The sequence below is a fragment of the Phocoena phocoena genome, chromosome 17, assembly GCF_963924675.1.
Source record: "Phocoena phocoena chromosome 17, mPhoPho1.1, whole genome shotgun sequence".
Classification (NCBI taxonomy): domain Eukaryota; kingdom Metazoa; phylum Chordata; class Mammalia; order Artiodactyla; family Phocoenidae; genus Phocoena; species Phocoena phocoena.
Genome location: NC_089235.1, coordinates 59360327 through 59371409, shown reverse-complemented (window position 1 = coordinate 59371409; position 11083 = coordinate 59360327). Strand labels below are relative to the sequence as shown.

Here is an 11083-nt window from a genome sequence, read left to right as displayed (position 1 = left end):
GTTGAAAGAGAAAGTTTCCTTTGTGAATGTGAAAAAGGGATTACCTCTTTTTTGTCACAAGTGTTTTGGTACTATATGATTTTTTTAAACTATCTGCATATAATGTTGGAGGGTGGCGAGCAGCAATAAGACAGAAAGAGACAACAGTTTTACATTAAAAAACAACCTCCAAATTCTCTAAGAAAAGTGAACATGATCACACCTAAATCCATCCATTCTGGGTTTTTTTTTTTTTTTAAACAAATAATTTTATACAAAGGCTTGTGGGTCAATATTCATTTACAAAAATAAGTTTAGTCTTTTAACATAAGTACTTCCACAGTTTCAAAAAGAAATTCATTTTCATATTTGCATGTCTTTAAAAGTATCCAAAGGACTCATTACCCTTCTGCATTCTGCTTTTCAGAAAGTACTTTTGAGGTAGATCTGTTTCGGATTCTTTTTCTTTTTCTTTTCTTTTCAGAGGCAGATGAGTTTGTATCCTGTGTTTTTTTCTTTTTCTTCAAACAGCTAAGAGGATTAGGGCCACTTATTTTCTTGCGCTTTTTTTTTCTTCTCTGTTCAGGGTCTTTTACTAAACCCTGTTCCTCTTTGAGTTGCTTGATATTTTGTTTCTCTTGCCCTGAGACAAGCTGACCTGACTCTACTGCTTTAGCAAATGCAACTGTTTTTGGAGAAGGTTTGTCCAAGACTATAGTGTTCTGAATAATGAACATGAGAGGAATTCCAGGCTTTTTCTTTACTTTCATAGACAAATTCTGATCCTATTAAAAACAAAAATAGAACTATTTACTTCAAATATGTCAATTAAATCAGATGCCTTAAAGAGATTTCTCAGAACTTAAAGTGGGCTATACTGAAAATAAAAGAGATCCCAGGTTTTACTTTTCAAATTAGTTATGTCTTACTAATGGGAGTATATTTTACGATAAAGAAAGGAAGAAAAACATAAAAACTGAGCACAGTTAAGTGGCAACAATGTGAATGGGATTTATCAATATTTTATATTGATCAATACTCTAAGACCATAAATTTTCTAGGACCTTGAATTACAAACTAATGCAAAGGTAAATATACTAGGTGATGTCCCTCATTTCTACTCTGAGATATGTTTCAGAAAGGGTCAAGAATGCTCACAGAGGGCTTCCCTGGTGGCGCAGTGGTTGAGAGTCTGCCTGCCGATGCAGGGGACACGGGTTCGTGCCCCGGTCCAGGAAAATCCCACATGCCGCAGAGTGGCTGGGCCCGTGAGCCTTGGCCGATTCAGATTCTAGACTCAGCTCTGCTTCTAATTGTGTAATTTTATAATCCTACGAGCAAATTTAAGGAAATCTGTATGTATGTGAGCTTATTCATTAATATCGACCCTGAGAGTCTCTCCTTCCCTGCTTCCCAGTCTTTAAAAGCCTGAAACAGTTCCATACTGGTGGTATAGTCGCAAACAATATGAAACACGACTTTCTAAGAAATAATATGAAACACGGGAACATGAAAAAACATGCATAAACACAAAATGTAAAATCTTTGCTCTACTCCCCTTCCCTTCAAGAGCCCCAAAACATATCATCACATCTGTCAATAATTTTTATTTTACAAAAGGAAACTTCAGTAATTTAGAAGAAAATCATTACGCTTAAGGTTCTCTCCTCAAATTCTGAAATGACAATTGCTTTTGCTGACTACAAATTAACTTGAAAGCGTGCATTTTCAAAAGTTGAAACACTTAAACCACTTCCACCTAATTTTTTCTAATGATAAATAGCTCCATATGGAGTATAAATAGAAATGATTAAGATTGACTCTGGTTTTAAAAGTGGTATCACCTGTGTTGCCACAAAATAATGGTGAGGATTCCCATCTTCCACCATGGAAAGCAGACATTCTGATCCACTCACTGAATTCTTGAAATGGGGACAGTTTCGAACCTGGCATTTTTGTGCAATCAGCTTTGCCCCATATAAGTCCTTTCCCAATGTTTCCAACTCTTTTAACACACACCTGAAAAAAAAAAGTTATTAGCAGCTCACAATTATAACAGACGCACATCTGTTGTTCACATAAATTATGAAAAAAAATACTCAATTCTTCTTTTTAAACTACAAACCACACATTAAGCATTTCACTCTTAAAAGACCCGAAAAATGCATACACCAAGTAGAAGGAACATAATAAACAGTTAACATGTACTGAGCATTTATGATGTGCAGGCAGCATGCTAACTGCCTTTACATAAATTCTCGCTTATCTCAAAACAGCCCTACAAAGTTGGGCAGCTTACTTTATTTTTTTTCTACTTTTACTCTATTTATTTATTTTTATTAATTTTTCTTGGAGTACGGTTGCTTTACAATGTTGTGTTAGCTCCCACTGCAAAACAAAATGAACCAGCCACACACATACAGATATTCCCTCCCTTCTGGACTTCCCTCCCATTCAGATTAGCACATTGCGTAAGGTAGAGATCCCTGTGCTATACAGCATGAGGGCAGCTTACTGTAAAATTATCCTTATTTTAGAACACCTCATTCTGCGAGATTTCAAGTAACATGCCCAAATTCAAACAACTAATAAGAGGTAGAGTTGAAATGTGAATCTAAGTAGTTTGATGATAGATGCTTTGGACCAACCACAGTGCTACAGGCTTCTCCTTCAAGTGCAAATCGGTGCACCTTCAGAATATTTTCAGCTTAGAAAAGTAAATATTCTCAAGTCACCGGCGTGTTTAAAAACAATCACAACTTTCTTTCACTTTGCATTTTCATATTAATATCAGGCAATGTTTTTCAAAGTGTCACCTATAAACTACCACTATCGGAATGACACAGTGATATTAATTTCTAGCTCCTTTCTCATCCCCAAATCTGAACTCCTTGTGGAGTCAAACATTAGCATCTTAATAAGCTCCCCAGGTACTTCCTCTTAAAAATTACGACGAGAACTACTGAGTCAAAGATTTCTCAACCTTAGCCAGCCCTTGCCTGATTCTACCTTGCCTCACCCGCTTTATCACACCATTAGTTTTTGATTTTTTTAAGAGATTTTGCTTCTAAAGTCATCCATTTTGAGTTTCAGGCCTAAATTGCCAACTACTTATTGAATATTTCTTGTGGATGGCCCGCCATCAGCTCTTCGTCAAATTCACGATGTCTAAAATCAAACTACTTTCCTGCCTCCAGACTTCTCCAGGGCTTGCTACCTCTTTAAATTTATTATCTTCTCAGATACTGTTTTGAAATCAGAAATCCTATTTAACCTTTGCTTCCTCACTCCTACCCCTGCCCCTACCCCATCAGTGGTAGTCCTATCTCAGCTGTTGGTATCTACCTCTGTAACGTCTCCTTGTGAAATTCCTACCTCTCCTCTCTCAGGTTCAGGCTCCCATTATTTCTTGACTAGACAACCACAAACAAAACATGCATGTCTTCATTCTCTTGCTTCTTCTTCTTCTTGCTCTTCATTCTCTTGCTTCTCCAACTTACCCCTCACATAGCTGCAGTTATCTTTTCTAGAAGATACTTATCAGGTCTGATAGCACTTATCTCTTGATACACACCAAGAATTGACAATAATATGCTTTAAAATAAACTAGCAGTAACTTATTCTTAAATGAATAAGAATGGCCATGTTGGGATTTCCCTGGCGGTCCAGTGGTTAAGAATCCGCCTTCCAATGCAGGGGACGCAGGTTCGATCCCTGGTCAGGGAACTAAGATCCCACATGCCGTGGGGCAACTAAGCCCACGAGCCACAACTAGAGAGAAGCCTGCACGCCTCAACGAAAGATCCCACATGCTGCAACTAAGACCCACCCGAGGTAGCCAAAAAAAAAGAATGGCCATGTCAATAATTGCAATAACTGGGTGATAGATGTTTCATTATACTATTCTATTTTTGTGTATGTATAAAATATCCCATAAGTTAAAATAAATTCTTTAGGGGGAAAAATGCTGCAGAATATAATTTCATGCAGTACTTCTCAACCTTTTTTATATTACAGCCCTGTATTAAAAATGTTAGTCTTTCTATGGCAGACAGGGGTAAGTAGACAAGGCTTGTAGCCAGAAGCAATCAACTGGGGCACAGACCATCTGAGAAGTTGTCTGGGAGCTCTGAAGGAGATGGGGATCAAAACTTAGGGGGTATCTATGACCCATTTGAGGCTCTGCTTGAATGAAACCCACACGAAGTTCTGAATATAGAAAGCTGTTCATGGAGTAGTGTTATGTGAGAAAAGCAGGCCATTAATATCACATGCAGAGTAAGAGCCCATTCGTGTGTGTGTGTGTGTGTGTGTGTGTGTGTAAAGAACTGGATGATACACCACATGCTAACAGTGGTAAGTCACTGGTGTGGTATTATAGGTCATTTAAATTTTCTCTGTTCACTTTTTTTTTTTTTTTTTTTTTTTTTTAATGTGGTACGCGGGCCTCTCACTGTTGTGGCCTCTCCCGTTGCGGAGCACAGGCTCCGGATGCGCAGGCTCAGTGGCCATGGCTCACGGGCCCAGCCGCTCCGCCACATGTGGGATCTTCCCGGACCGGGACACGAACCCGTGTCCCTTGCATCGGCAGGCAGACTCTCAACCACTGCGCCACCAGGGAAGCCCCTCTGTTCACTTTTTAAAGGAAATATCCTACAAAGGAAAAAAAAAAACAAAACTAAGTTTATGAATAGTAGTTCTTCATTATGCAGACTCAACTTATCTTCTTATCAGCTTCTTTCCCAAATATACGCTGTGCTCTAATCTCTTTCCCTGGCATTTCACAACTCCACTCCACTCCTTTGTTCAAGAGGTCCCTACAAGTCACTTCTCTTTTCTTTCACTCAAAAAATGTCCTTCAAAAAAAAAAAAAAAATGTCCTTCCCCTCAGAACTGAACCGTGACTGGGCTCAAAAGTTATCTCCTCTGTGGAACCTTCCTTGATTCCATCTTTCCTCCAATCAACCCCCCAAGATTCCATCTTAGGTATTCCCACACTTTGAAGAAGTGAGGAAACTAGGGGTCAAAACACACCAATTAGAGGTTGATTTATGCACTTTGCTGGCCATACGGGCTGGGAAATCATCCTGTTCACCAAGTTATCCTCTGCTAGAGCAGTGCTTGGCGTATGGCTGGTGCTCAATAAACACAGTTGAATAAACAAATGACCTTGCACAAAGTTAGGAAACATCGAGTCCTGACTTATGTTTCTGGGAATCAAAGATATTACAACATGGGGCAGTTGTGAAGCTTGAAAAATTCTTAAACTGGGAAAAGCTATGCAAACAACAAGCAATCACTTAGATGATACAGGTCTGAGATACCAATAAACGCTCTACATATACTATACCTCCTCCGACTTATAGGCAGTGTGTAAGTAGTTACGAGCTTTTTTCTACAAATGAGTAATACAAGGCTCAGAGAGGTTAAGTAACTTGTCCGAAATCACAAAGCTGGTAGAACTGGGCCCAATACTGGAAACCAGGTCGAACGGCAAAGCACGTGTCTTATCCTCCAGGTTAAGATGAATACTCGCCGCACCTTATACTGTCTATCTACTTGGTAGATACTCGCCCACCCTCCTTAGCGGTGCCGCTGAACTGTCAGCTCCTCGTGGGCGGCGCGCTTTGCCCCTCGAGGGCTCCCAATGGATGCCTGCGAGCAGCGGCCTCGCCTCTACCGCACCCGCGGGGCCCCCGCGCCTCCACCCGGACCAGCCAGGCCCACCTGGTGGTGCACAGCTGAGTCTCCCCCATGAGGTAGCGGGGCAGCTGCTCCCGCAGCTGGATGCGGCCCCGCAAAGCCGCCTGACAGAAGGTGCCGTCCAGCAGGATCTGGTACGGCTCGCGGACCCCAAAATTGTTGCGAAAGAAGCCAAGATGCTTCTTGGCGTGTTTCTGCCTCGTGATCTTCATGCCTGGCTTTCCCGGAGCGAGCCACCGGACCAGAAAGCAGCAGCGAACTCCCCCAACACAGCCCGCTATCGGCAAGACGGACTTCTCCCGGAAATGAAGAACCCTTGGCCCCGGAAGCAAACGCCCCATCTGTGGGCCTGGTTTACGTCACTCCCAAACGGGAGCGCGCTTTACCCGGTGCCCGCGCTTTAAGGGACACGCCCTCGGGGGCGGAGCTTGCGCGTAAGTGGGAAAACGACTAAGGGCTCGATTAGAGGCGCACATGCGCAGTCATGGTCCAGGTTAAAAAATATACGCACTGCGTCTTGCGCGTTACCTGGCACGGCATCTGAAAAATCCGCGGTATAATAATAATCAGTGAAACTATTGAGCCTTAATATGTCCTAGGCACTGTTCTACGTAATATACCTTATATTTTTCCCTTTAATGTTAATAATTCTCAAATGAGGGAAGAAAGCGACCAAAGTATATTGGGCGACTATGATTGGGCAGGTTTGTAGTGATTGCCTTCCTATAAAGAAGTTAAGCACGTTTACTAAGGGCACGTGGTTCTTTAGTGTCAGAACTATCACCGGAACTCAGGTCGCCTGCCTGAAGTTCAAATATTCTTGCACTCCCCCACACCTCCCGCACACATTCCCGCCATAGGACCACTCCCACTGAAAAGCCAAATGTCAGGGCAAAAAGTCCCCATCGTTTTGCATTTCCTCTTCTCCTGGAGACCATCCTAAATCACTCGCATGGAGTGTTTCCGGAAGACTTATTCAAGAACTTCGTTTTCCAAGAGTCAGTGTCCCTAAACGAGAGTGCTAATTCTGCCCCTCACCCAAGCCATTTGACCTTGAGCAACTCCCCAAGAAACGGGTTCAGCTTCCTCACTGTCAAATAGGTTGGCAGGACTAGATGCCTTTTAAGAATGCTTTTTATGTCTATAGTCTCTGAGGTAGGAGAACGACATACTGGGCTACTAACAGGGAGGTACAAAGCTGACCGAAAGTTTAGAAATTACTTGCTCAACTTGATTAATGAAGAGAGTAAATCTGAAAATTTTGAGTTCCCCCGTGGCTAACTGCCACATATCCACTTCAATTCTAGGCAAAATAACCAAAGAATGGGGAGTATGGAATTTTGCATTTTTTCTTCTGGCCTGGAATCTGTCCCAAATCTCGTTTTAGCTAAAGATTGAGAGAAAGAACCAATGCAGAAAAATAACTTACAAAGTGATCGAGATGTGTTATTTGCATTTGGGGTTTTATTTGAAGATATAGGTTTATGAAATTGGAACCAAAATCTTCTATAATGTTAACCCTGTCTTGATTCACAGCACAACACCCCTTAGATGACTGCTTTCATTTAACTGAAAATAAATTTAGGAATTGGAAGACATGAAGAGTTATTGTAGGATTGGATTTATGGTTCTTGAGTATAATTGCTCATGACCTTCCAATCTGAATACTCTCTTTATCCCTGTGTGCCAACACCCCACTCTGACTATAATCCCGCCAAAGACAGAAAATATATTATCCCAGCCTTGCAAAACAGTTAAAACAGTTTTAAAAACAGGCTCACAGATTTATCTACCAGCTCCATCCTGTTAGCCACGTTTCGCTACTAAGAAAAATGAGGTTCAGGACTAGGGATTTGAGTCATACTCTAGTTTTTTTGTTTTTTTCTTTTAATTTACTAGACTGTAGCATTTTTTTCAAGCTCTATGTATATGACAGTGCTATTTACACAACTGACCCTTATTTCACAAATAAGAAGACAGTCTATACTGCTGATTATCAAGTCTAAAACAGAATTTTCTGTTACAGCAGTGTTTCTCAAAACATGATCCTGGGACCTGCAGAAAAGTTCTTAGTGTGCTTGTTTAATATGCCCATTTCTGATTCAAAACAAGTACTGAGGGAGAGGGATACTAATCAGAGAGGAAGTGACATTTATTACAATATCCCCAAGTCATTTATTATGCATATTGGTGTTCCAGAAGGACTGTCTGCAGTAAAGCATCACTGTTTACCCAATGGGACATTTTCATTAAATGGTCCACTGAATACGTTTTGGCCTGATGCCAAATGACCTAGTATTGGAAAATCAATATTTGGCCACAACAAAAGGCAGAAGCCAAATATTGCCATTATTGGAGAAACTATTTGGATATAAGTTTAAATCTGAAATTTTACTTGGAAAATTATTATAATATTATTTTAAATTTTTAATTAAAAATTTTTAATAGTCATTGCAAATTTTTTTGACCTTAGAGTGCAGGAACAGTAATGTCTCAGCATGGCTAGCTGCTATTTTTTTCCTCAGGTCAGTACACTGGATATTTTCCAGGCCAAATAGACATTCAGTTGGGGTAGGAGATTCATTTATTTTTCTTTATTTTTTCATACTCTTCATATTCTTTATTACATCTGGATCAAATATAATTTATAATATGATGTTGTTGTACATGATTTTGAAGTTCTTCCTTCATGAAATTTTGATGAAGCCAAGTTGACCTGAAAATGATTTATTCCTGCAAGGTATGACTAATTCCCAAACAAGAATTTTCATGAAAGATTCATGTCCTAAATGGAATTAAATAGGTAAATATTAAATACAATTCATAAAGGTTATTTTGTTTAATTTCATAAATACTAGTATACCAAATAATTCAGCAAAGATATCTATTGTGATATTATTCTGCCTTATATTCATATTTAAATATTTGTTAACATCCATTAGCTCCAAAGGAATATAACATTTTCCGTAACGTTATCCAGCTAACATATTCTTTAAATAAATATTTTCCTGAAATAAATAATTTAAAACAACTTAGGTAAACTGGTTTGTATTGAGGGCTTATTAGTCCTTCACTAAGATCCCCTAGGATGAACTCCATCTGGGACTTGCTTACTGTGAGTTTTTATATATAGGGGAAGGTGTTATGAAGGTTGGTTCTGGAGGCTGCCACGTTTTTAAAAATCATCCTTACAGTTTTCAAATTACAAAAATAACACATGCCTGTTATAACAAGAGGAACAATGGAACAACACAGGACATTCATCTACTCTTCCTTGCCCAAATAACACATGTTAATCTACTGTGTAACTTCTGTAATTTTTTTAATATTCATATACTTATTTGCCTACATATATGCATACATATGTAGAGATTTTTGTCACTCTATGTTATTCAAAGATAGAATCGTATTTTATCACTTCTGTACATTTTGCTTTTCTTACCCAACAATCCTTGTGGAAATCCTCTCCACACATACTCCAAGTCAGTTGGCATAGTTCTTATTCATTATTTTTAATGGCTGCTTGAAATTTCCCACAAAATCACCACATTTAACATAATGACTGTGACACAGACTGTAAATTGATGCTCAATATCTCTTCTCTTTAGTAATAGGATCCTAATTTTATTCTGGACAATAGTGTGCCCAGAAAAGAGAATCCATTTCCCAGCCTTCTGTGCAGTGAAGTACAGTCAAACCATTAAGTTTTAGCCAAGGGTATGTAAGTATAAGTGTGACAAGGGACTTCTGGGAAAGCTGCTTAAAGGAACTTAACCTGGTGATGAGCACTTTTGTTTTTTTTCCATTGCCTTTCTAACCACTCCCTGGAATTTGGATGTGACGAAGGGAACCCTAGCAGTGTATTTTAGACCAAGAAGTAAACTTGAGGATGGAGGCCATGTGCTAAGACAGCAAAGTAGATAACAGAAGCAGCCTGGGCCATCAATGACTATGAAACTACCTTTCCAAATCTAGACTTTCTACCTCTGGCCTTGTTTTACATGAGAAGAAAAATAAATTTCTATTTTAGTTTTAAAAATTTATTTTCTTTTTATTTTTTGAGACTATTGTTTTTAGAGCAGTATTAGGTTTACAACAAAATTGAAAAGAAGATGTAGAGACTCCCCATGTAGCCCCTGCCTCCACACATGCATAGCCTCCCCCATTATCAGCATTACTCAGGACTTTGCTGGTGGTACAGTGGTTAAGAATCTGCCTTCCAATGCAGGGGACATGGGTTTGAGCCCTGGTCCACGAAGATCCCATATGCTGTGGAGCTACTGAGCCCACATGCCACAACTATTGAAGCCCGTGCTCTGCAACAAGAGAACCCTGTGCATAGCCCCCGCTCTCTGCAACTAAAGAAAGCCCGTGTGCAGCAACGAAGACCCAATACAGCCATAAATAAATAATTCATTAAAAAAAAATCACTCACCAGAATGGTACATTTTTTTCAACCAAGAAGGAACCTACATTGATAAATTGTTTCTTTTATATGCAGCCAAACCCAATCTTAATTGACAGAGTATGTTAAAACTACTTGCCAGAATTAGAGAATTTTATATTGGCAGATGTTTTTGATAAAAGTTTGATGTTGGTTAGTGTTTGCCAATACAATTACCCTTTCTTTGAACAGGTTCAAAATCCTAGTTTATAAGTTTTGTGAAAGGTAAAAAACTTTTTCAAAGTAAAATAAACTATAAATCCATTTTACATACTATAGAAGTTATCTTCACATTTGTTTCTTTTGAACGTATAAACAATTTGATTTGAACTGAGAATGTCAGTGGGATATATCTCCTGTTTGGAAAAGTTAGTTAAATATGAAGAACCCCAGCTGCTTGGGCAAGAAACATCAAGGAAATGTTAGTGTCACCCAGTTGTCAATCAAAGAAAGCGAGCAGAATTTCTGTCTGTTGGCCCAGCTAGTACCAGTGGGCTCTTCCTTATATGACAAAGGAGAAAGTGTCTCTTGGAAAAAAATTTCAAGGGATTGCTCTTTGTCAAGGATATTTCTAAGCAAGACAGTGATCAGGAAGTAGTTCACCATTGGTTATCAGATGACTGTTGTCAGATGGCTGTAAAATTAGACTAGCAAATTTGCTTGCTAAATAGTTTATTTGAATGAAATTATACAGAGAACAAATACTGCCATGTGAGGTAAGTTGAAAGGAATTTATTATTACACAATAGATCTGCATAGTGCTCTCCATTGGGATTTTACTACAAAATGTTCAGTGGCATTAATTGAAGTAGTAAAAACATACAATGGTAGAGAAAAAAGAAAAGTTAAGAAGTGGTAGCAATGTGCAAAATGTTTTACTTTGATACATACATAACAAACTGCCCTTTGAAATTTAATTAAATCATAACTGAAACTGGTAGAGAAGTTCACACTGTA

At 39.1% G+C, this 11083-nt stretch overlaps 1 protein-coding gene across 1 annotated transcript; it reads right to left on the bottom strand.

Moving 5' to 3' along the window:
* Nucleotides 1-229: 229 nt before the first annotated feature.
* UTP23 (UTP23 small subunit processome component) lies at nucleotides 230-5982 on the bottom strand. The gene is made up of 3 exons (XM_065895632.1): nucleotides 5707-5982; nucleotides 1824-1998; nucleotides 230-764 (listed from the first exon to the last, which is right to left on the bottom strand). Exons 1-3 carry the CDS (start codon nucleotides 5892-5894, stop codon nucleotides 381-383), a joined length of 747 nt encoding a protein of 248 aa, XP_065751704.1. The 5' UTR covers nucleotides 5895-5982; the 3' UTR covers nucleotides 230-380.
* Between the last annotated feature and the right edge of the window lie 5101 nt (nucleotides 5983-11083).

Bases quoted from the DNA above. Each gene is read 5' to 3' on its own strand.
- UTP23 (XM_065895632.1), bottom strand. From the start codon at position 5,894: ATGAAGATCACGAGGCAGAAACACGCCAAGAAGCATCTTGGCTTCTTT. The intron at 1,999-5,706 runs GTGGGCCTGGCT...TTTTTTTTTCAG, and splicing joins ACTCAGCTGTGCACCACCAG to GTGTGTGTTAAAAGAGTTGG. The intron at 765-1,823 runs GTGATACCACTT...TGTTTTTAATAG, and splicing joins ATTATTTTGTGGCAACACAG to GATCAGAATTTGTCTATGAA.